This window comes from Phacochoerus africanus, chromosome 12, assembly GCF_016906955.1.
Source record: "Phacochoerus africanus isolate WHEZ1 chromosome 12, ROS_Pafr_v1, whole genome shotgun sequence".
NCBI lineage: Eukaryota > Metazoa > Chordata > Mammalia > Artiodactyla > Suidae > Phacochoerus > Phacochoerus africanus.
This window is the reverse complement of record NC_062555.1, coordinates 34,938,643-34,966,210: the sequence shown is the minus strand read 5'-3', so window position 1 is coordinate 34,966,210 and position 27,568 is coordinate 34,938,643. Positions and strand designations below refer to the sequence as shown.

At 37.3% G+C, this 27,568-nt stretch overlaps 1 protein-coding gene across 1 annotated transcript in view; it reads right to left on the bottom strand.

The window, feature by feature from the left end:
• Nucleotides 1-27,568, bottom strand: part of AGTPBP1 (ATP/GTP binding carboxypeptidase 1) — a 140,402-nt gene that overhangs the window by 12,022 nt on the left and 100,812 nt on the right. Inside the window, 8 exon segments of the mRNA XM_047754885.1 lie at nucleotides 5,714-5,874; nucleotides 8,909-9,085; nucleotides 14,838-14,969; nucleotides 16,044-16,173; nucleotides 17,727-17,907; nucleotides 19,100-19,253; nucleotides 22,858-23,002; nucleotides 26,219-26,306. Of these exon segments, the coding sequence (XP_047610841.1) occupies nucleotides 5,714-5,874; nucleotides 8,909-9,085; nucleotides 14,838-14,969; nucleotides 16,044-16,173; nucleotides 17,727-17,907; nucleotides 19,100-19,253; nucleotides 22,858-23,002; nucleotides 26,219-26,306 (1,168 nt within the window).

Below are 27,568 nucleotides of genomic sequence, written 5' to 3'. Positions count from 1 at the left end.
TCTGCAAAATGCAGAATACTTGAAATATATTGTATTTGACAGCAGCAGTACATATAGTAAGAGGGGTTTAAATGGAGCTGACATACTAAGGATTCTATATTGTCCCCAAAGACACAAAAGTACAAATTTATATTGAGTTTGACTATAAATACATTTATATTGAAGATAATGGCCATCAGGGGGAACTGAAAACAGAATTGGTTGAAAGCTTTTATAAAGAGCAATCAGACCGCTAGATCCCCTTGCTTAGCTTTTATCAGAAAATGTGACATAAATGCAAAAAAATTGATTACATTTTATTAACATAAATGTAAAAAAAATTTAGCTTAAATAAATCAAATAAAAACCTTTAAAAAAATAAAGTGGTACAAATAGCAAATAATAGACTGGTAGATTTAAATGTAAATATGTCAATAATTTCAATAAATGTAAATGAATGAAGTTTCCAATTAAAAGATAACTGTCAGACTGAATTTTTATAAAAACAACTATATTCTGCTTATTAGATATTCATATATAAAGTGACAGAAAGTTTAAAAACAAACACTAGGAGTTCCCGTAGTGGCGCGGTGGTTAACGAATCTGACTAGGAACCATGAGGTTGTGGGTTCTATCCCTGGCCTTGCTCAGTGGGTTAAGGATCCGGCATGGCCGTGAGCTGTAGTGTAGGTCGCAGACGTGGCTGGCTCGGAGCCCATGTTGCTGTGGCTGTGGCATAGGCCGGCAGCTACAGCTCCGATTAGACCCCTAGCCTGGGAACCTCCATATGCCCTGGGAAGCAGCCCTAGAAAAGGCAAAAAGACAAAAAAGAAAAAAGAAAAAAAAAAGAAACCCACTAAATAAAGGGAAAGTTAGTTTTAGCTTCTATACATGTAACACAGTTAAAGTATCTTGCCAGCTTTTCATATAAAGTCTTACATTCAGAAGTTTTAAGTGTTGCAAGTAAAATAATTTTACAGATCTGTAGTTTTTAAGCTTTGTTCAACTTCAAGTTGATTTTTAGATTTCCATGGTTATTTATACAACTATCTTTAAGTAAATAAAGCAATAGTATAAATGACTGGGAACTTATTTTTCATAATAATCATAGATTCGCTTTGAATAAGTCTCTTACTTTGTTCTTAGTTTATTTAAACAAATTCAAATGCTGCGTGCCAAATATCCCTGGGTTTATAGTGTCATGAAAACAACTAGTTATTTGACGTCTATAAGTGAGTCACTGATTACCTTGACAAAGGCATTTAACATCTACTATTCTTGTTGCTGCAATTATTCCAACTTACCTGACATAAACTGCCTTAAGTGAAAAAATTAGTTCACAACGAATAGATACTCTACCTTGGGAAACAGTTAAGGCTGAGGAACAACAACAACAACAAAAAAGCAGCCTGAGGGGCTGCCGTGTGGAATAAAACCATCCACAATGAACACAGAAACAAATGCAAAAATTTCACAGGGGAAGATGGGTTTGAAAGACTTTTTAAGGGTCAACGCACTAAAATACACACACACACACACACACACACACATATTGGGAGAACTTCTATTTATTCAACTGATACCTCAGGGATTTCCTGTTGTAGCTCAGCAGTAACAAACCTGGCTAGAATCCATGAGGATGCAGGTTCAATCCCTGGCCTCACTCAGTGGGTTAAGGATCCGGCATTGCCATGAGCTTTGGTGTAGGTCACAGATGTGGTTCAGATCTTGTATTGCTGTGGCTGTGGCACAGGCCGGCAGCTGAAGCTCCAATTTGACTCCTAGCTTGGGGACTTCCATCTGCTGCAGGTGCAGTCCTAAAAAACAAACAAATAAATAAAGACCTCAGTTTCACATTAAAACCAGGAAACCGACACATTTGGAATGGCCCAGGCAATGGGGTCCTACTGTATAGCACAGGGAACTGTGTGTGACTGGGTCAATTTGCTCTACAACAGAAATGGAAGAAACCTTGTAAATCAACTACACTATAATAATAATAATAATAATAATAATAATAATAATAATAATAATAATAAAAACAGGAAACAGAAAATTACCACGGGCAAAGAAGGGATCCAGATGAGTACAGACAGTAAAGAAAAGGACAGGGAGGTAATCTTAATAAAAGTAAGCGGCTTCTTAGTTGCATTTCTAATTCTATCATTTGCCCTTTTCACTCAAATATGGACATGTGGCTTCACCTGCTTCCAATTCCATATTCAATCGTCAAGACATCTGCATTGTCACCGAACACTGTCCCCTCAAACAATCGCTGCCATGTTACCTTCTTATTTGAGCTCTTATCTTCTCAAGTACAAATTATTCCAAGTAGTTTCCTCAAAGATTTTCTTGCCTCTACCTTCCCAGCTTCAATCATATCTTTTATCCCCCTGGGGCAAAAAACCATCACTTCGCATACCTCACTCAGTGGCTTCAAAACTCCCAACTGCCTAAAGGACAAATGCTTAACATCCTTACACAGATTCTTAGGGCACTGTAAGCCCTTCCCCCCAAACCCCAAGCAATCAAAACCAATTGAATTTGAAAATCTTATGTAGCAACTACCACCCCCTCAACTCAACAGGTGACTGGCACTCTGCAAGGTATGTCAGACAGTGCTGCATGGCACAAATAAGGTCCTGGTGGTTAATGATGAGTTGGGTAGGGAGCTGTGAGGGACAGACGTCTCTCAGAAGTTATTTTAGAAAAGTACCTGCTTTGATGGAGTTCCCGTCGTGGCGCAGTGGTTAACGAATCTGACTAGGAACCATGAGGTTGCGGGTTCGGTCCCTGCCCTTGCTCAGTGGGTTAACGATCCGGCGTTGCCGTGAGCTGTGGTGTAGGTTGCAGACGCGGCTCGGATCCCGCGTTGCTGTGGCTCTGGCGTAGGCCGGTGGCTACAGCTCCGATTCAACCCCTAGCCTGGGAACCTCCATATGCCGCGGGAGCGGCCCAAGAAATAGCAACAACAACAACAATAACAACAACAACAACAACAAAAAAAAAAGAAAGAAAAAGAAAAGTACCTGCTTTGAGATACTTGTCATCCCTGCTCTACCCACAGAGCCACAACAGATAAAAGAGGAAGACAAAAAAGACACAGATGCACACAGAAAACAAGACAAATGTCTCCATGGAGCACAAGAACAAGGGAAGCACAAAAATGGGCTGTGGGTCCTGAATTCCAGGTCCAAGAGCAGGCAGCAATAGCTTAAGTGGTAACAGGGAGGCTTAACTATCCTAGAGATAAGGAATTAAACCCCAACTCATGGGAATGGAGCAGCTGGGGTGAGGCTTCCCCCTTTAGAAAGAAGACTGACAAAATAAAGCCGAGATCCTGCCGAAGGCCAAGATTTTATAAAGTTGCAACTACTAAGTCAGAAAGAAGGAGAAAGAGCACCAAACTCAAACCCTCGTGAATGCAGTTACTTGTCCAGCAAAATCCCCAGTATCACAGAAGATGAGAAGTAGGAAAAATAAGTCTAATATAATGCTCTTGTAAGCTAATATAAGCTTAGACTTGAGGCTTGAGGGTGCCAGACAGAAGCAATCACAAACTATTAAGGCAGTAAGGGGAGAGACTTGAAAGGGCTGTGAGGAACTCTCACTCAAAATGAGCTTGCAAACTACAAAATTCATGAGAAACCATGGATGAATTTACCAACGCAAAAATAATGGCATAATCTATAAAGGACTCGGAAAGTGTTTAGGGTCTTCAAAGAAGGAAAGAATGGCAGCCAAAAGAATAAATAAGAAATCATGAAATTAAAACATGCTGAAACAAAAAAGAACCAATTAGTTATGAAATATAAGGTCTTTAAAATAAAAACCTCCCATTAGATTGAACTCTAGACTGGAAAGATCTAAACAGTTAGTGAGTTATAAAATGCAAGTGAAGAATTTACCTTGACTGAAGCAGAGATAAAAAAATATGAAAAAATAGTTAAGAGACATGTGTGGAGAACAGACTGAGAAGCTCCAATGTTCTGGAAGAACAGAATAAAGGAATTGACAAAGAAGCAATTAAAAAAAAAAAGGCTGAGAACTTTTCAAAGTTGAAGACAAGAATCCTCATACTAAAAGTATATATTAAGTGTCACGCAGGATGAATTATTAACACATCACTCCTAAACACAATGCACTGAGACTGAACGGCACTGAGGATAAGGACAAAAACCTTAAACCAGTGGCAGCACAGACATTCTGGGAGAGGAAAAAGCAAATGCAAAGACCCTGGGATGATAACAAGATTTGCATGACCCACAAGTTCTTTATTTCTGATCTGTGGCGACAGAAGCCCAGGAACTCGAATGAAGTGTCCAGAAACCTTTACGACATAAAATTGTATGTCTGGTGACTCGAATAATAAAAATCGGAGCTTATATTTGAACTTTGGGGTGCCCTCTTACATTTGCACAGAACTTCATTCTTATGGTATTCTTATTCAATTATCAATCCATAACAAATTGGAAAATAAAACTCCACTTGTTGTATACCTTAAGTATTTTACAATTTTATTTTTGAATTTTACCTCAATAAAGTTGGGTGGGAAAGAATACAAGAAAAAACTTAAATAGAGGCTGCCAAACATCGAGAACAACTGACAATCTTTATATTTATTTTCATTATTGTTTAGCAAGTGTTTTGAAGTGTAGAGAATTCAAGTTGTCACTGTCTCAATTACTGTGTTATAAAGAAGAGAGTTCTAGTTCATGTTTTACTACGCTTAAAAACGGGTCAAATGAGATATCTACCAGAGCTGGGCAAATTAACAAATCTTATGTCGCTGTTTAACAACAGAAATCATGAAGGTTCTATAAATGTTGGACAATTTTTTACCCATGTGAATTAACCTCTAAAGTACTCGACTCTGGTATTATGATTAGGAATTATGATACGGACATTATCTCTGAGCTTATAACTGACCAGATCTGTATACACTGAATTTTGGGAACAAAATTTTGCCTATTTAGAAAAGTATTTGGCAAACGTGGTTCGATTTTCAGAGGGACACTAAACTAAGTCTCTAGGAGATGTAACCAGCAGGTTATGATGGGAAAGTCATCGGACGTGTGTACATTATCAACAAAATAAAATTTCTCGTGAGGTGTGAATCTTCTGCAAACCCTGTTTTTTTTTTGTTGTTGTTGTTGTTGTTTTTTTTTTTGTCTTTTTGCCTTTTCTTGAGCTGCTCCTGCGGCATATGGAGGTTCCCAGGCTAGGGGTCGAATTGGAGCTGTAGCCACCGGCCGACGCCAGAGCCACAGCAACGTGGGATCTGAGCCGTGTCTGCGACCCACATCACAGCTCACAGCAACGCTGGATCCTTAACCCACTGAGCAAGGCCAGGGAACGAACCCACAACCTCATGGTTCCTAGTCGGATTTGGATTCATTAACCACTGCGTCACGATGGGAACTCCCAAACCCTCTTAATATACATATAATCTAAGTAACTGCTTTCCACATTGCTTATTTTGGGGTTAAAAGGAAACCATTAAGACCAATAAAATGGCATTCCAAAATAAGGATGTTTCATTAAAATTTCATCTAAATACCAATGTTAAAGGAATCAACAATATTATTACATTTTGGAACAAATATTACGTGTGCGAACTTAATTCTAGAAATGCTCTTGGCTGTCAAAAATCTCTGTGCATTTCCTTTGCTTACCTAATTTAATCAAGTCTAACGCTATGCTACTGCATAACAAAGAGGAGTGTGTGTCTTACCTAGTTACTTTGCAGCTTGATTCGATCAAGTCATTTTCAAAGTCAAGCAAGCTGGAAGGCAGATTATACTCCAACGGGGATGTCAGTCTTTTCAAACGCAAAAGGCCAACACAAAATTTTGCTCCCATCTCTTCCAGTTCTCGAGTACCAATTTGTAAACCCTAGAAATAAAGCAATATTATATATGTAACTAGGACATTGGCTATCCTCTGGCTGTGGCTCGTTAAAATTACATAAGAGGAATTTATAACTATATTAATAAAATAAAAGGCTGGTACGTTGTGTGAACCTAGGACTCAACAAGCAGTGTCTTAACAACATAAGGTTATTTTAAGTCACAAAGGAAACTGTCTTAAAAAACCATTTCTAAAACGTCTATTCTCATTCACTGCACGCAAGCTATTTTCACCAACACGCTGGCGAGGGAAAAAAATAGATAATCATCCTGTGGTTAAGTTATTCTTGGAGTTCATGTGTGAAATTATATTTTTGTAAGATCTTGCTAGTACTTCTTGTAATCTACTACTTTGGATGCTGATGTTAAAATTATTGTGTTACAATCAAGGATCCAAATTGTATACTCAAAGATTACTTTATAGATAATTTTCCTGTATGATAAAAAGAAATCAGTAAGTAAAAAACAAACAAAAGGAAAGTAATTATGTTAAAAAAAAAAAGATTAAAATCTAAGCCAGTAAGATAGAAGGTAAAATAAGTTCTTATGCTCCATGTCATTCAAGAATGTCCCTTTCAGAGTTCCCGTGGTGGCTCAGTGGTTAACAAATCCAACTAGGAACCACGAGGTTGTGGGTTCGATCCCTGGCCTTTCTCAGTGGATTAAGGATCCGGCATTGCCATGAGCTGTGGTGTGGGTCGCAGACTCGGCTCAGATCTGGCGTTGCTATGGCTGTGTCATAGGCTGGCGGCTACGGCTCTGATTCGACCCCTAGCCTGGGAACCACCATATGCCATGGGAGTAGCCCTAGAAAAGGCAAAAGCACACACACACACAAAAGAACGCCCGTTTCAAATTTTGTCTACTGAAGCAAAAACAAAATTTTACCATGACCCTTTTTTTTTTTTTCCTTTTTAGGGCCACACCCAAGGTACATGGAAGTTTCCAGGCTAGGGATCATATCGGAGCTACAGCTGCAGGCCTACAACCACAGCCAAAGCCACAGGAGATCTGAGCCACTTCTGCAATCTACACCGCAGCTCACGGCAACACCAGATCCCCGACCCACTGAGTGAGGCCAGGGATCGAACCCACATCCTCATGGATACTAGTCAGATTTGTTTCTGCTGTGCCACAACGGGAACTCCTATTTTAGCTATTTTTTAATGTAGTTTCTTTCAATGACCAAATAAATTTATCAAAACACAACAGAAAAATTTTTAAAAATCCAATGAAAGTCTACCAGGAGAATCCAAATACAGTAATACTGCCCTTACACTAAAGGTGATTTCCAGGCACATGCAGGTTACAGCTTCCCTGACTACCTCTCTCCCTACCCCCTGAGACTAGTGTCACAGACACTGATGCTCTAAGTTGCCTTCTCCAGCCTCAGTGCATAAAGCAACTCTTTATGAAAAAATAATTTACAATCTGTTTCCCTACATCACATAGCCCAAGGTTTTTTATTTATTTATTTATTTCCTAGAAGCTACCTATGGTCCTTTACAAAAGTGATTCTCTAGCTTTTCTCCCACCCCACACCCTTACAGTTCCCTAAAACAGAGATGAGGAGAAAGGGTTGGTGGGCAGAGGGCTCATGTGCCTCGCTCACCGCAATCATGCCCTTGGTAGAAGAGAAGTCATTATTTTACAATATTTGGAGAGATTTCAAAGATAGTCCATTTTGGAAGAATAGTATACTGTGCTTAACCTGAAACTCAGAGTCACTCTACAAAAACTACTGGAATTTCATCAAGGTCTCCCATCTAGGTCCCCAAAGTTTGAATGTCAATAGGAAAATCTATATGATTTTCTTCCACTTTGTTATAGACGGGCAAAACCATTATTTAAGCTCTCCCCTTAAACATTTGGGCATGAATTATAATATGTTTACATTTTTAATACTAACCAATTGGAAGATTTTTAACTCTTTAAAACATAAAATTATAACCATTTTTATGTGAGATATGAAAATCACTGAGATTCAGTTTCCTCTTGCTTCATGTCAACAAAGCAGAATGGGTGGAATAATTAGCATGACACCTGAAAACCTTTCTGTGGCAAGGCAAGAAAAATAAATAATTGGGTTTGCAGTTGCTTACCTAAGGTCCAGTTCATTGCCCATTAAGTTCTTAATTTTTAAAATTAGAACACTCGAAGTCACCTAACGTTTAATTACTCTATAATTTCAAAAGTAAAGTTTGAACTCACTGTTTCCAATAAAAACCTATGGCACCAAAGAGGAGTCTTAGGAAAGAAAAAAATTAGCAAAGGGCTATGCATATGTCACACACACACCAAATCTAAATATAAAAATACTTTATAAACAAGTGTAACGTGTTTATTTCTAAATGCACACAAATACACTTATATGCAACAAATTAAGATGACAGAACATTTTATTAATAATCTACTACTTGCACAGCTCATTATAAATCACTAATCATTATTTAAAAGTGTACAATTTCTTAAAAATTATGACTGTAAACAGACTCAACCAAGATTTCATAAGGACTCAAAGCAAGCTATTTAGTTCAGAAAACTAAAAAAACAAACAAAAAAACAAACAAAAACTGTTCTTAAGATTTCATATGATTCAGGGAGTTCTCATGGTGGCTCAGCAGTGACAAACCTGACTAGTATCCATGAGGACGTGGGTTCAGTCCCTCAGTGGGTTAAGTATCTGGCGTTGCCGTGAGCTGTGGTACAGGTTGCAGATGTGGTGCAGAGCCCATGTTGCCATGGCTGTGGTGTAGGCCAGCAGCTGCAGCTCTGATTTGACCCCTAGCCTGGGAACTTCCATTTGCTGTCTTGGGTGTGGCTGTAACAAGCAAAACAAAAACAAAAACAAAAACAAAAAATTCATATGATTCAATTCCACTATTGCAAATTACATATAACTCAGTACAACAAACATATCATTTAATTTATATTATATTAATTTATATTTATTAATTTATATTTATTAATTTATATTTGATAACTACTAGAATATATGTGAAAGTCCTGAGATGTTTTACCTTATACTTTCCCTGATCGCAGCCACACAAAGTGCTCTCCATGGTGTAGCTTCTTTGCACTCCTATCTCTCTCCAAACGACAACACGTGCCGTAGATTCTTTAGATTTTTCTACTACGAAGCTACAGCTGCTCATGCAAAATGCTGGGGCAATATGGCTCAGAATCTTAGGCAATGTCTGCAAAGATAAGAATGATAAAATAAGATATTTTAAGAGTTTTTTTGTCATTTAGATTTTTTATTGTTTGAATTTTGGAAAATGGTTATGAGAACGCGGTCATTAGAGCAGAGTCATGTGGATCCTCTTGCCATCCCCTTGCTATTCAAAACATTAAAATGATCCTCTTACTAATTCAGACTTTTCTGCTTTCCTAGACAAACAGTAATCATAGAATAAAAGGATAATTCATGATAGCAACCAATAAGGGGGATAAAACTATGTAAGAAAAACATGTCTTAAAATATGAAGAGGAGTTCCCGTCATGGCTCAGAGGTTAACGAACCCGAATAGCATCCATGAGGACATGGGTTCGATCCCTGGCCTCGCTCAGTGGGTTAAGGATCTCGAGTTGCTGTGAGCTGTGGTGTAGGTTGCAGACATGGCTCAGATCCCACATTGCTATGGCTGTGGTGTAGGCTGGTGGCTATAGCTCCGATTTGACCCCTAGCCTGGGAACCTCCATATGTCATGGGTGTGGCCCTAAAGAGACAAAAAAAAATAATAAATAACATATGAAGAAAAATATATTTTAAAACGAAGATATTAGTCACAAAAGATGGCTTGACTAAGAGATTTAACACTGTAAATTAATCAATGAAGGTAAAACAATTATAATATAAATGGTCACATTTCTAAAACTGAAAATTATTCTCAAGTTCACTTAAAAGTGAAATATAGAAATGTACGTGGGGAATTCTCAGAGAGAAGCCTGACTAGAGAAATAATCCAAAAGATAAATTAAATATCTAAGGTAATTTAAATGGTGATTCTGATGTAGGAATAAATACATCTTCAGAAAGAGAGTTCATAATGAGAATCAAAGGTATTTGTTAAAGTTAGTATTATTATTATTATTAGTGAAGAAGACTGATCATTCATGAAATGCTAACACACCAGTCAGCCACTGAGAAAAATCAGCTGAAGTCACTCTTCCTTAAATTAAACTCTAAATATATTGAGAATTTAAAAGTAATAAGTAAAGGGAGTTCCCGTCGTGGCGCAGTGGAAACGAATCTGACTAGGATCCAAGAGGATGCAGGTTTGATCCCTGGCCTCACTCAGTGGATTATGGATCCGGCATTGCCAGGAGCTGTGGTGTAGGTCGCACTTGTTGCTCGGATCTGGCGTTGCTGAGGCTGTGGGGTAGGCCAGTGGCTAGCTCTGATTTGACCCCTAGCCTGGGAACCTCCATATGCCATAGGTATGGCCCTAAAAGATAAATAAATAATAAATTTAATAAGTAAGTAAAATGTTTTAAATGAAACTAAAAACAGTAAACATGGAATTATACTTTTAAAATGTTGGAAGGAGAAAGGCCTTTCTATAAGCCTCAAAACCCAGAAGCCATTTTTTTATAAAAATCAACAAATATGAAAAAATTTTTAGATCATTATATATCATAAACAAAATTTTAAATACATTTATAATACACATAAAGAGTTCTTATATTTCTATTTTTTTGGCCATGCCCACAGCATATGGAAGTTCCTGGGCCAGGGATTGGACTTGTGCCACTGTAATGACAACACCAGATCCTTAGCCCACTGAGCTACAAGAGACCTCCAAGAGTTCTTATAATTAGATGACCTGTACAAAGGTAAGCAGGGAATATGAAAAAGGTTATTTTTAAAAGAGAGATAATTGGTTAAACATATGAAAAGATACTCGAACTCTTACTTCAGATATACAAATTAAAACCATCAGATTTTTTTTTCACCTGGCAAAGATGACAATAAGGAGTTCCCTCTGTGGTACAGAGAGCTAAGAATCCGACCGCAGTGGCTCAGGTCGCTTTAGAGGCACAGGTTTGATCAGCAGTCTGACACAGTGGATTAAAGGCTTGGGTATTGCTGCAGCGGCAGCCTGAATTCAATCCCTGGCCCAGGAACTTCCATATTCTGTGGGTGCATCCATAAAATTAAAAAAAAAAAAAGATGAGAGTAAGATGTGTAGAGAAACAGCAGTATCATTCACTGGCAAGTATTGATTTGTACAATCTTTATGAAAGACAATTTGGCAATAAATAGTAATGATCAACAAGGGACACTGAATAAACTTTGGCAAAACTGTACAATCATTACAAAAATACACAGTGGAAATCTTGTGTAATTGTCAAAAAGAAGGAGGCAGATCCAGATATGAGGACCTGGAAAGATGGCCAACAAACACGATGTGAAAAAAAAAGCTGCTGTGAAGTGAAAAAACAACAACAACAACAACAAAAACTTCATGCACTATGAGTATATGCATCTATAAAGGAATGTGTTTAGAGGCAAGTCTCACAGTACACATGGTGAAAGTGATTCATTGGTGATGATTGAGAGGAGACGACTTCCACTCACTATTTTATATTTCTGGAGTGCTTCCATTTTTTATGTAACTCTAATCATTTTATTTATTTGGAAAAGGGGAAGAAGAGAGAGGACACCAGAAAGAAAATGTGCCTTGAAGTTCTGCTAAAGGCAGTGGTATGCTACTGAAACTTATCTGGAATCTAATATATGGCACAAATGAACCTTTCCACAGAAAAGAAAATCATGGACATGGAGAACAGACTTGTGGTTGCCAAGGGGGAGGGGGAGGGAATGGAAGGGGCTGGGAATTTGGGGTTAGTAGATGCAAATTATTGCCTTTGGAATGGATAAGCAATGGGATCCTGCTGTATAGCACAGGGAACTATGTCTGGTCACTTGTAATGGAGCATGATGTGAGAAAACAGAATGTATACATGTATGTGTAACTGGGTCACCTTGCTGTGCAGTAGAAAATTGACAGAACACTATAAATCAGCTATAATGCAAAAAATAAAAATTATTTTTTAAAAAAGAAAATGACCTGCAGTGCTCAATTAGAGGTAAGTATAGGAGAGACACTACAACAGAATGAAAAACACACAGGATATAAAGTAACAGATTGCACTTCAGTCCCAGGAATACCTCAAACACATCCATACATGTGGAAATAGAGTAAGTAACAGAGGGCTTTATACAATCTGCAGAGGAAGAAGATACTGTTTAACAAATGGTGCTGAGCCAACTGGTTATACATGGGGAAACTAAAATTAGACCCCACAACTCAACAAAAGACTAAAAATTGAAATCTGAAAAGCATTTTTAGAGGAAAAGCTTTCAGCTTTTCCACACTAGGTATGACATTAAGTGTGGGTTTGTTATAAACAATCTTTATTATGTTGAGATATGTTCCCTCTATACCAACTTTGATGAGAGTTTTTAACATGAATGGATGTTGAATTTTGTCAAGTGCTTTTTCTGCATCTACTGAGATAGTCATGTGATTTATATCCTTCCTTTTGTGGATGTGATGTATTACAATGATTGATTTGTGGGTACTGAACCATTCTTGCATACCTAGAATAAATCCCACTTGATCACGGTATATGATCCCTTTCAAATATTATTGGATTTAGTTTGCTAATATTTTATTGAGGAGTTCTGCATAACACTGATGAAGGAAACTAAAGATGATACAAAGAAACAGACAGATATCCCTGGTTCATGAATTGGAAGAATTAATATTGTTAAAATATTCACATTACCAAAATCAATCGACTGATTTAATGCAATCCTGATCAAAATACCCAGAACATTTTCCACAGAAATGCAACAAATAATCCCCAAAATTATGTGGGACCACAAAAGATCCAATTTTGCCAAAGAAATCTTGAGAAGTGGGGGAAAAAAAAACAACAAAGCTGGAGGTATTATACTTCTTGGCTTCAGACTATACTGCAAAGCTATAGTAATCAAAACAGTATGGTGCTGGCACAAAAACAGACACAAAGATCAATGGAACAGAACAAAGAGTCCAGAAATAAACCTACATACCTATGGTCAACTACAGTCACAGGCTGTGACAAAAGTGGTAAAAATATACAAAAGGAAAAAGACAGTCTCTTCAATAAATGAGTGCTTCAGTAAGTGTCCAATAACTGGACAGCTACATGTAAAAGAATGAAATTAGAGTATTTTCTCACACAATATGCAAAAGTAAATTGAAAATGGAATAAATATCTAAATGTAAGACAGGCAGAATATTCTTTGACATAAGTTGTAGCAATTTTTTGAATCTGCCTCTTCAGGGAAAAGAAATAAGAACAAAAATAAATAAGTGGGACCTAATTAAATTCAAAAGTTTCTGTACAGCAAAAGGAAAAGATAACCTACTGAATGAGAGGAAATATTTGCAAATGATATGACTGAAAGGGGCTAATATCCACAATACACGAACAGCTCGTGAGTTGTAACATCAAAAAGAAAACAAAACAAAAAAACCAAACAACCCGATTAAAAAATGGGCAAAAGACCCAGATATATATTTTTCCAAAGAGGAAAGGAAGATGGCAAATAAGCACATGAAAAGATGCTCAGCATTGCTACTCATCAGGTAATTGCAAATCAAAACCACAATGAGACATCACATCACACCTATCAGAATCAACAACAAGATCACAAATAACAAATGCTGGTGGGGATGAGGAGAAAAGGGAACCCTCCTACACTGTTAATGGGAATGTAAATTGGTACAGCCACCATGAAAAACAGTTATGGAGGTTTCCCAAAAAATTAAAGAAGAACTACCATATGATCCAGTAATTCTACCCCTGGGCATATGTCCTAAGTAAACGAAAACACTCATTTAGAAAAATACATGCACCCCAATGTTCATAGCAGCATTATTTACAATAGCTAGGATACGGTAGCAAACTAAGTGTCCATCAGCAGATGAATGGATAAGAGGATGTGGTGTATATTTTTTTTATTGTTAATATATATGATATATGTACATATAATGGAATATTCGCTTAGCCATAAAAAAGAACAAAAGTTTGCTATATGCAACACATGGAAGGACCTGGAGGGTATTATGCTTAGTGAAATAAGTCAGACAAAAATAAATGATTTTTAGATTCCACATATAAGCAATAGCATATTTATATGTGGAATCTAAAAGACAAAACAAACGAATGTACATAATGAAACAAAAGAAGAATCACAGGTATAAAGAACAAACCAATCATTACCAGTAAGATGGATGGGGGTAGTGGCAAGACAAAGGTAGGGGCTTAAGAGGTATGAACTATTATGTATAAAATAAATAAATAATACATACACAAGGATATATTGTACAGCACAGGGAATATAACCATCACTTTATAGTAACCTTAAATGGAATATAATCTACAAAATATGGAATCACTATGTTGTATACCAAAAAACTAACATAATACTGTAAATCAACTGTAATTTAAAAAACGTGAAATGCAAAATGTTAAAAAAAAAAAAAAACATTTAGGGAGTTCCTGTTGTGGCTCAGTGGCTAATGAATCCAACTAGAAACCATGAGGTTGTGGGTTCGATCCCCAACCTTGCTCAGTGGGTGAAGGATCTGGCATTGCCGTGAGCTGTGGTGTAGGTCGCAGACGCGGCTCGGATCCTGCATTGCTGTGGCTGCAGCATAGGCCGGTAGCTACAGCTCTGATCGGACCCCTAGCCTGGGAACCTCCATATGCCGCAGCAAAAAGACAAAAACAACAACAACAACAACAACAATTTAAAATGAAAAATTTGAAACATAAATGTCAAAATGATTAACATGTACTGATCTGAGTACTTCATATATATTAAATTATTTTCTATGGTTTTATGCATGTTTGAAATTCAAACATTCCCGCCTGATTTGTAATAATTACCCTGTATCCCACATCTTCCACGACGTCACATGAAGCTGCATTGTCACTGGTGTGCCACACTGTCTCTTTTATGCTGCAACCATACATAAATACATTCTTCTTTCGGGAGTGGCCGTGATAATCACAATAAACCTTGAAAAGATAATACATATTAAAAATTAAAATCCTTCAAACTCCTATATTGCCAAGTAAAACTAGTTAATATCAAGCTAATAAATAGGTCTTGGTTCCTTGGTCCTTTTTTTTTTTAACTGAGCCACCATTTAACAAGAAATGTAAGTGAACATAAAAACACTCTCATGAAAAACACTTTAAAATGGGTTATGATTTCAATATTATTATCATTATTATTATTATTTTTGTTTTTTAGGGCCGCACTCGTGGCATATGGAGGTTCCCAGGCTAGGGGTCGAATTGGGGCTACAGCTGCCGGCCTACACCACAGCCACAGCAATGCAGGATCCGAGCTGTGCCTGCGACCTACACCACAGCTCAAGGCAACGCCAGATTCTTAACCCACTGAGAGAGACCAGGAATCGAACCTGCCACCCTCATGGTTCCTAGTCGGATTCGTTTCTGATGCACCACAATGGGAACCCCTCAATTTAATTTTTAAGAGCATAATTTTAACAGTGAAAAATAGAATGTCATCTTTAACCTTCTGCAGTGTTAGATCTTTCCCAAAGGAAGATTAACTCATTTAGAGACTAACGTAATGGAAACATTCTAGACCAAAGTTGTTGGAAACAGAAGAAATATATATACAGAGTTCACAAGAGACTCCCACCATGCCTGTACTACCTTTCCCATGGGTATACTTGAGACCTGCCTGCTTTAAAACTGGCTAAAGAGCTCAGAAATAAACTTCTACTTATTTGAGAATTTGGACGATACATACTTTTACCTTGGTGTTGTTCAGAGAAGTTAAATACTTAAAACTGACAATCAGGTGTTACCAATATTCATAAACAAAAAAGGGGCTCGAGAGAATTATAAAAATTAAACCTGATGAAATAAGAATATGGATATACTATATTAATTTGACACCATAATAAATATACAAGTGCTTGATAACAAAGATATTTTAAAGAAATTGCTTTTGAAATTAATACATAGCTTTTATAACCAGAAAATAACATAAAAGATATTGAGTTATTAATCAACAAAACTACCTCTTTGACTATATACACAAATATTGCCACTTACGAGTGGTAAACGCTTGACTGCAGCCAGGTATTGTAGCAGACCCTTGGCATGATAAATTGTAGGATGTAAATCTGGATTTGGACTTTGCCACTGCCTATTCAAATCCTCTCCACTTAAAGAACAGCGGTGACTACACACATGTAAACACAACAACAGACAAACATTGGTGCCAAGAAACTCTTACACACAGTAGATTTAATTTTATGATTCTATTCAACTAAATATTTCAAATATGTATAAATGGGGGGCTCACTAGAATGTATATTATAACCATTAAATAAACATTTATAAAGCATTTACTATGTGTTATATAACTGTGGTAAGCTTTCAGTTTCATAGGACAAAATTTTCAAGCTAGAGGAAAAACTCTCCATTCAGGGGTTTTGTTCCATACTTCATGGTATTTATTCATGGTCTTATTTCCATTCTGACTACATAATAATCATTTCTTATGCTAACAGTCTGTATTTTGATTGTCTTACTTATTGTTAAAAGTACTATCTGGTCCCTCCTTCTAAGAAAGATAAATACATGAGAAGTATACATTCATGTAAAAAAAAATCAAATACATTTTCATTTAATTGTAAGCATTAAGTATTAAGGTCACTGAGCAAAAATTTAAGCAATCAGAAGATAATAACACAAATATAAACAGAATTCTAACTGGTCAACCTGTTTCTGAATTAAAACTAGATATAAAATCTCACTTTAGTCCCATAATCATACTACCTAAAAAGAAACTATTCCATTTCTTTTCCAATTCAAAAATTTCCTAAAATATGAGAAATATACATGGTACCATTATGGAATAAATGAAGTATAGTATCTTCAACTTTGGAGATGGTCATGACAGCTAGACTAAATCCCACCTGTCAAAAGCACTAAAGAGACTTTTGTCTAATTGACATAATAAATAAACTTTACTAACTATACGCTAGCTCCACTAAAAAAGTAATCTTCCAGTATTCCCACTATAAAGAATTCACGTCATCAGGGCAAGGTTAGCAGATGGAGCCAATATTCTATAACAGCGGAAAGAGGTTCCAGAATATTCTAAATCTTAGAACAGGAGTTCCCGTATGGCTCAGTAGAAACGAATCTGACTAGCATCCATGAGGACGCAGGTTCGATTCCTGGCCTCCCTCAGTGGGTTAAGGATCCAGCATTGTTGTGAGCTGTGGTATAGGTTGCAGATGCGGCTTGGATCCCGAGTTGCTGAGGCTATGGTGAAGGCCAGCAGCCATAGCTCTGATTCTATCCCTGGCCTCGGAACCTCCATGTGCCGCGGGAGCGGCCCTAAAAAAAAAAAAAAAAATTTTAGAACAACCTAAGATCATTCCATGGACAAATTAAAAAAGAAAGGACTATAAGGTTGATGTGTTAAAAACCTTTCTCAAATCCTAATACTGTGATTTTTTTCCTAAAACAATCAGGAGAAAGACATTTTATGAAATCATAATATTCTCATGAACAGATACACAATTCCTCAAAATAGATTATTATGATCATGCAAATTATATTTTCATTTACAATTTATCCTAGATTAACTGCCTACCAATTTTTTGTTTGTTCCAGAAAAATCACAGCATTTGTTTTCCACCTTAACCTGGAGGCTATGATTTCAAGTTTACACGGGACAGCCACAATAGTCTATAATATTTCTCTCACTATTGCTTAACTTACTTTCCATTGATGACACCATCTGGATTTAGCATAGGGACAATTTTAAAAATATAAGATTCTCGTAAGCTCTGAGCGGTAGGGTTATTACTCATGAGATACTCCAGGGTGCCTTTCATGACCCAGCTTGCGTTAGTTTCTCCAGGATGGACCCGAGCGGATAGGAAAACGTACGGGCGGTTTCCTAAAGTACACAGAAAACCTCACATTAGAATGAGCAGCTACCAAAAGTCTGTATGATGCATGACTCTGGGGCTTCAGGAATATTCCTGCTCAACTGTGAATACTGATATAAAATCAAAGTACAAATCACTGTGCATCTACTCTATACAACTGCATAGGACCGCACTAGGTCTTATGGAGAGAAATATAAAACCCATATAAGCCAGGTCATATATATACACAGACATAAGACAAAAATATAAAACCCATATAAGCCAGGTCTTATACATATATGTAATATATATATATATATATATATACACACACACACACAGATTAAATAGTATTTAAATTACTTATTGATTTCCCAACGATTAATCTAACATAGGAAATTAGTTTTTACATTATCTTGGCTTCATAAAGAACAAGTAGCTGGGAAAATACAAATGAAACATAAATTTATTTTTTGTAAAGTCATGGGGAAAAGAAGGAACATGTAACCTTACTCCTGTTTTGTGGTCGCTAAGATAAGCATGAAACAAAAGGTAGATCTGCTCAGAGATTTACAAAGAAAAAACATTTTTCACTCCATATTTAGATATACAAGTCTACAGAATAACCACTCAGTTGGCCTGCCCACTTTTTCATGAATAGCAAGCTTTTCTCTTTCCTGAAAATATTTCATCTTCTTATCAAAATTAGAACAGTTTTTTCTTTTTTTTTTTTAACCACAGCTGTACATGTAAGGCAACTTTTAAAATATAAATGTCAGGGAAAAACAAGTAGCTAGGCAACACTAGCCTCAAAACACGATAGGTTTCTAGCAGTTTTATTTATACACAGTAAATGTTTAAACTGATGGCATTATTACATGAACTCTTAAAATTATCGGTTACACTTTGAGTGTAACTTCCAAGGGTAAGTAAGCATTGTAGAATATTAGTATCAAAAGAGACCTCAGAATATTACTATCAAAAGAGACCTCAGAGATCATCTCGGGCAGCCCCCCTCATTTTCAAGATGAGGACCTTGAGGCCCAGAAATGGGCCCAGGGCCAGGCAGTAATAGGACCAAGACTAGCACGCACGACTTTGGGTGGACTTCTTTCTGATGCCTATTCCTAGTACTACTGCCCTCAGCCAATATGTAGGAAGCAAAGAAATATAAGAAAAAAAAAAAAAGATTGGTATTTCGAGTGAAGAAGAGAAACTTACTGAATTGACAGATATGTTCATAATAATTAGACTCTGGCATTGCTGTTATAGTCACCAAGGGACAGATGTTTCCAGACAGGGTTTCGCATAACACGTCTTTTCTAAAATAGATTTGCTGGGGATTGTGTGCTGATTCCAGCTTTTGAAGATGCATCTTAAAGCAAAGTAGACAGTGATTTAAAAACCCCCTATGATAAACAGAAATACAAGCATCCAGATCTCCACATAACGAAAAGTGAATCCATTCCTAATACCTCCTCGGAAACCCCCCAGGGTCCAGATGCAGTTAAACATCAGAATTTTGGGAACTTGAGAAGAGAGACAAGTACAGTCTGTAGACCATTAACGGTGCAATACTGCCAGTGGGGTCACTGGCAGAAGCTTGTAATAAGCAGATGATTATTTCTGTAGCAAAACATACAAAGAGTCACTCTAAGTGGAATTAACATTCTAAATAAGCGCACATCAATTCAGGCCAGGCTTTGCTGCCAAATGGTTATGAAAATGCTTTTGGGTTTCAAAGCCTTCTGAATTTTGAAATTTTCTGACTGTAGATTTGCAACAGCAACCTAATATATATGGAGAATGAAAATTAGGTAGCACGAATTTTTTAAGCACTTTTTCCTGATTTCAAGCTTAATACAGGCTCACTGTAAAAATGTCTGGAAGACACAGAAAGCACAAGAAAAAATTTAAAACACCCATAACTGCGTCACCTATATTACTATTAACAAATGCCAATATATATAAACAAAACTGTAACTACATGTTAAGACTTTTTATAGGAGCTCCCACTGCGGTGCAGCGGAAATGAATCTGACTAGTATCCATATCCATGAGGACGTGGGTTCCATTCTTGGCCTCACTCAGTGGGGGATCCTGTGTTGCTGTGGCTGTGGTGCAGGCCGGCAGCTGCAGCTCCAAGTCAATCCCTAGCCTGGGAACTTCCATATGCTGTGGGTGTGGCCCTAAAAAGCGCATGCACGCACACACACACACATATACACACACAGCTTTTTATAATCTAATTTAATCACTTAATTATATATTCATAATTATAAGTACTATACCACATCATTAAATGGGCTGAATAGATGTCTTCTGAAAACACAAGTTTCAATGGTTTTAGTATATGGTAACACCAAGAATAAATTGCTTGATCCCTTATTTTATTTTATTTTTTTTTTGTCTTTTTGCCTTTTTTGTTGTTGTTGTAGTTGTTGTTGTTGCTATTTCTTGGGCCGCTCCCGCGGCATACGGAGGTTCCCAGGCTAGGGGTCTAATCGGAGCTGTGGCCGCTGGCCTACGCCAGAGCCACAGCAACGCGGGATCCGAGCCGCGTCTGCAACCTACACCACAGCTCACGGCAACGCCGGATCATTAACCCACTGAGCAAGGGCAGGGACCGAACCCGCAACCTCATGGTTCCTAGTCGGATTCGTTAACCACTGCGCCACGACGGGAACTCTGATTCCTTATTTTAAAGATGGTCTCCAAAACTGGTTGCCAAATTTTTGCTTGTATTCATTTACATAATCATGATTTACTGTGTGGTCACTATTTCTGGGCTAGAAATTGTGCCAGGCATTGGAGACACAATAATGAATAAATGGACTCCAACTGAGAAAAAATAGTGCGATGAGAGCTTGTAACAAAGTAGGGGAGCACCGCCAAGTCTGGGCAGTGAGGCAAGGTCTTCTGGAAAAGAATTACATTTAAAGTGAGATCCAAAGTTTGTGTGAAGGGGAAAGTGTGTGATAGTCAGGAAACATATTCAGGAAGGCCAGAAAATAAGAAGGGCATTTCAAAGAACTGGAGGAGCTCCCATCGTGGCTCAATGGTTAACAAATCTGACTAGCAGCCATGAGGGCACAGGTTCAATCCCTGGCCTCGCTCAGTAGGTTGAGGATCTGGCGTTGCCATGAGCTGTGGTGTAGGCCGGCAGCTACAGCTCCAATTTGACCCCTAGCCTGGGAACCTCCATATGCCACGGGTGCAGCCCTAAAAAACAAAAAGAAAAAAAAAAAAAGAGAGAGTACTGGAAAAGAACCATTATAGCTAGACCAGAAAGAAAGGGTGTAATAAATCTAGAATTTAACACATAATGAAAGGCCTGGGAGACCAGTACTTTCCAAAACACAGTATTTGTACTACTGCTAATTGAAATAATTCAGTGATATGTGGATAACTTTAAAAAAAAATGTAATAGATATGTGTTTGACTCTAAAATTGTTTTAAAGGTCTAGCACATTAAACCTGTAATTCCACAGGTATTAACCTGAGGATACACTTTAAAGACTGAATTATTTTAAAGTCTATTTAAAGATAAATATTAGGTAAATAACAGTTCAACAACATGAGAAAATTGCAAAAACCGTGCAAAATAGTAATGATTGAACAAGCCATGGTAAGATTTTTGTACTTCATACAATTGGCAAGAGAAATCACTAAGGAGTTTGAATCAGGGGATTTATAGGCTCAAATAGACCATGAAGGAGCCTTGCTGCTACAGTGTGGGAAAACACTGAGGGAGAGCCAAGGGGATAAAAGTGAATTCTAGAACTCCAGCTGGGAAGAGGTTGCCAGAAATCCAGGTGAGAAACAACAGCAGTGCCTGGAAAAGATTATGGCAGTGGGATCAGAAGAAAGGGGAATTTTAAGAGATAACGTCGGTAAAGGATGGTAACTTTTTTTTTTTTTTTGGTCATTTTGTCTTTTTAGGGCTGCACCCGTGGTATATGGAGGTTCTCAGACTAGGGGTCCAATCGGAGTTGTAGCTGCAGGCCTATGGCAGAGCCACAGCAAAGCCAGATCCAAGCCACAGCTGCAACCTACACCACAGCTCACGGCAACGCCAGATCCTTAGCCCACTGAGCGAGGCCAGGGATTGAACCCACGTCCCCATGGATGCTAGTTGAGTTGGCCTACCACTGAGCCATGACGGGAATTCCAAGGACAGTGACATATAACCCTGTAAATAACATCACTGTATTTCTGATGCTAGGATACTTAGCACAGAATGATACCTGATCATACTTTCATTGTAGGTTGTAACCTTCATAAAATAAAGTGAGCCTCATTTAATGTTCTCAGCCTTGATACCCACTTTTGCTCCAGGGACTATGTTTTTCTCTCATTTTCTCCTCTCTAAAAATTTGGAAGCTTGAGTCTAATCCTAATGCTCTAATTTCTTTCCGGGTAAACTGATCATACGAAGCTTCATGATCCTTGATTATCAGGACAGATGCTCTGTTCTGAGATTAAATATGCCACAGTAACAACTTGCTTGTTTTACAATGCAAATAATTAAAAATCTCAAAACAACTCTTATAGCCCATATTCTAAGCAATCTGGATCTAGGACTCCATATGAAACCATCAGAAGAAATGAATTCCCTACAGAAAAACTTAAATTGCACCCACATTTTTCTACTGTTAGATTTTCTATGCGATTCAATGCTTCTGATTAGACAAGTGGAAATCTCACCTCCCTAAAATCTGTAAACTGTGATTTGAAGATTTCTTCCCAAAACATGGAAAGTAAAAATCATGTCAAAGTTCTGTAGGATTTCTATTAAATAAAAATAAAGACCACATTCCCATTTTAATGTAAGGATTTCAACAAAACTATTATTTTCTAAACTCATCCATACGAGATCTTTTTCTTAACTTATTAAGATATTTAAATTAAAGCAATTTTTCTTCACACATACACACAAAACACAATAATGGTCATAATACAACTTAATGAGTTCTCACCTGTAAAGTGGAATACGTATATGGATAGTGGTAAGCAAAATAGCACACATCGTCTTTATGTGGGAAATTGACAGTGAATGTAATTGTATAGTAGGATTTTCCCTTTTGCCCACCTGCAGCAACTGAACTTCTTGAGAAGTGATTTCTGCAACAGACAAGCGTAAAATATGTTTATTTCATTCACAGCAAAATTATGATTTTTCTTACTATTTTATTAAATAGAAAATCGGGGGGGGGGGAATCATGGTTTATAAAAAATTTAACTTAAATACTCTTAAGAACAGACTTGGTACTAATAAAGCAGATAATTGCTATTAGCCACCATTACTTCCATTTCTGGAAATTAAATAGAGCTACTACTCTACACATCAGTAAAAGCTGTAGACCCCTATTCTCTGACAGCCATACACCTCAGTGGATCCAGGCAGTGATCACCAATGGCCTCTCCAACCATGAGATGAAAGGCTTACAGATCAGACAATAATACCTGAATTTACTAATCAATTTTAAGATTATGAAAAAGAAATATTGACCTCACACCAGTCAGAATGGCCATCATTAATAAGTCCATAAATAACAAATGCTGGAGAGGGTGTGGAGGAAAGGGAACCCTCCTGCACTGTTGGTGGGAATATAAATTGGTACAACCACTATGGAAAACAGTATGGAGGTACCATAGAAAACTACACACAGAACTACTATATGACCCAGCAATCCCACGCTTGGGCATATATCCAAAAAAAACTTTAAAGACACATGCACCCACATGTTCATAACAGCAGTATTCACAATAGCCAAGACACGGAAACCACCTAAATGTTCATTGCCAGATGAATGGATTAAGAAGATGGGGTATATATACATAATGGAATGCTACTCAGCCATAAAAAAGAACAAAATAATGCCATTTGCAGCAACATGGATGGAACTAGAGACTCTCATTCTAAGTGAAGTAAGTCAGAAAGAGAAAGACCATATGATATCACTTATATCTGGAATCTAATATATGGCACAAATGAACCTTTCCACAGAAAAGAAAATCATGGACATGGAGAACAGACTTGTGGTTGTCAAGGGGAAGGGGGAGGGGGAGGGAGTGGGGTGGATTGGGAATTTGGGGCTCATAGAGCAAACTATTGCCTTTGGAATGGATTAGCAATGAGATCCTGCTGTGTGGCACTGGGAACTATATCTAGTCGCTTATGATGGAGCATGATAATGTGAGAAAACAGAATGTATACATGTATGTGTAATTGGGTCACCTTTCTGTACAGTAGAAAATTGACAGAACACTGAACCAGCTATAATGGAAAAAAATGAAAATCATTATAAAATAAACAAAAAAGAAATATCAGAGATGATTTGTTTCCTGATGCAATACAAGAGGAATCCCCTGCACCATCACGAGGTATTCTTGTCAAAAATCAAACCGGAATTGATCAAGTTCACAGATCTAACTACTAGTTTATAGTGAATGGGTGAGATGCAAGAATTCATTAACACCACAAGAATGCCATCAGCAAAATCCACAATGTGGAAACTCTTGCCTGACAAGTGATCTAGTTTCTTCAATACATAAAAGAGAAATTTGAAAAGAGAGAAAAAGGAAGCCTATAAGTTAAGAGACTTAAGGGACAAATCAATGAAAATCCAACAGAACATGCGGTCTCTTGGTCAGTCTGATTGAAACAAAACAACTACAAAGTAACATTTATGAGAAGACTGAGGAAGTCTGAACAGTGACTGGATATTTTATCACATTAAGGAATTTTCTTAGGTGTGATAATGGCATTGTGACTAGACTGTCTTAAACAGGTATCTCTGAAAGACAAAGACCTTTGAAGTATTTATGGATAAAATACATCTGGCAATGCCTTAAAAATTCAGTACACAGGCAGGGGTGAAGGTATAGCTACAACAAAGCCATGAGCTGATAATTGTTGAAACCAAGTGGTGAATACATAGGGCTCCATTATCCTGTTATCTGCTTTCATAAATGTTTAGAGATCTCTACAATAAGGAGTTTTTAAAACTACATACCACTTCCCAGACTCTAAATATCACTGATAATATGAAGACCTAAAGATGCTTTTGTCTATCAACCTAAAACATCACCTCATATTATTTAAACCATGAACTAAAGAAAAGCCATGGTGGATAAATGATTTATTCATGCACATAGACATTCAAGGTAGATCATATCCTTAGAATTACCCTGGGATCAGGCGTTCTAATATAATCTTGTAAAAACCAAGCTTGTTATGAATGAAAATAAAAGAACATTGACCTAAAAAGTGGTATAATCCTAACTTAGCTACTGTATTTTGAATAGATCTCAACAACAAGCTGATAATAAGGGTTGAGGAAAATGCAAAATAAGGTCCAGAAGTAGATCCTGTCAACTCTTTCCCCCCAAAAACCTTAACACCTTGTACCCAAGGGGGTATTTATGCCACCACATTATATGGACATGGCTGTCTACAGGCTATATTCTCTCACATGCTCATGGAAAGTAATTTTATTCTCATTTTACAGATGAGGCAAACACGTGTCAGAGGACTTGGCTGACATGAAGTTAAGACACAGGGCCAAAACAGTAGATTTTAATTCCCACCACCTGAATTTCAGGGTTGAGGCAAGGAATTAGAACAGTGCTTATTACATAGAAAGCGGTTAACAAGTATCTGTTGAATCGGCCTGAATTCCCAATTTCAGATCTGGAAGTGGCCAAAAGCAAAAATAAAAAACCAACCATAAAAGAATTATACTTCATGTCATCAGAACAAGAAAAAAAAAAACACTGTAAATCATTTCTTTGAATTTCTAATTTCAGTCTTATTCAATGAAGTTTCCAGAGTTCTAAGACTAAAAAAAGTTGACAATACAACTAAGCGGGGGAAGACATGATTTGGACCAACCTCTATCTGTCTATAAGACATACTTTATTTCCAGTAACTATACCCCCTAAATGGGTCTCAAATTTTATTTTATTTATTTATTTATTTATTTATTTATTTTAGGGCCACACCTGGGGTATATGGAAGTTCCCGGGCTAGGGGCTGAAGCAGAGCTGAAGCTGCCAGCCTACACCACAGCTCACAGCAACGCTGGATCCTTAACCCACTGAGCGAAGCCAGGGATCGAACCTGTGTCCTCATGGATGCTAACCAGATTCATTTCTGCCGAGCCACAGTGGGACCTCCAGGGTCTCAAATTTTTTAAAACTCTGTTAAAAGCAACACTAAAGCATATCGCGGCAATTCAAAGGACGAAATAACTGCTTTTTACCTTTAAATTGAAATAGGATGAAGTTAATATTTCCTTCTGTAAACTGACATCCTATTATCCTCAGAATACTTACTTATAGTAACAAATGTCAGTCCCCACACGAATCCACCATGGTCTGGCATTTAATGCTTCCTGAACAGAATACATAAGTGGCTGCATACCTTAGAGAGAGAGAGAGAGAGAAAATTCTGTTCGAAATTTTTGACTTAAAAAATTAATCTTGCCACTAAACATTCAGGAAAGCTAAAAGAAAATACATTTCAGTTTATCGGGTATTTTAAAAATCTGCGATCTTTCTTTAAAATCTCCTAATCAATGATACACTTTTACTTCCAGTTTAACTAAAATGGGAATACAACGTCAGTGAGTGAAAAGTCATTAAACTTTCTTCTATTACCTTTTCTATATTAGATTAATTAAAAATAACAAAGAATGTATTATATATAATACATATAAAAAACAATCTATTGCATCAGCAGTGTAAAAGAGAAAAGCTATGTGATTCCTTAGTGGGTGCTGAAAAGGCATTTGATAAAGTAATTAAAACACTTAAGTGTAATAGGAATTATGGAATAAACTACTTCAGTTATGAGAATAATCACTACACCTACCAGAGAGGGTGGTTTTGAGGATTTAATGACTTCACATATGTAAAAATACTTACTTGCAGCAAGTGAAAGAGACAGAATTATATTAAAAAATAAGTATGTTCGCCCCTCTAACTCTCCATATATTCCCATCGACACAGAAATAAGGAAAACAATCATCAAAATGGCATCACTGGAGTTCCCGTCGTGGCACAGCAGAAACAAATCTGACTAGGAACCATGAAATTTCGGGTTCGATCCCTGGCCTTGCTCAGTGGGTTAAGGATCTGGCGTTGCCATGAGCTGTGGTGTAGATCGCAGATGTGGCTCGGACGGATCCTGTGTTGCTGTGGCTGTGGTGTAGACTGAGAGCTACAGCACCGATTAGACCCCTAGCCTGGGAACCAGCATGTGCTGCAGGAGCGGCCCTAAAAAGACAAAAAAAAAGGCATCACTGGTTTCTTCCTCAACCTTCTCCATACAAAGAGGCTTACAGCCTGGAGGAGGAGGAAGGGAAGGAGGAGAAGGGACTGTTACCAAAATTAGGGTTAAAGAGAGAGTATTGTTTCTTCCATAGTTTTACACATACACTTTCCACATGAAATTTAAAATCATCTTATTCAATTTCACAAAATAATGTACTAGGTTTCTAACTGGAATTAATGAAATTCATACGTTAATTCTCAGAAAGGTTGACGATTTTTACTGAGATCTCGTCTGACTTTCCCTAAATTCTAATTTAAAGATATAATCACTTTTGGGAGTTCCCATCATGGTTCAGTGGAAACAAATCTGACTAGTATCCATGAGGACGCAGGTTCGATCCCTGGCCTTTT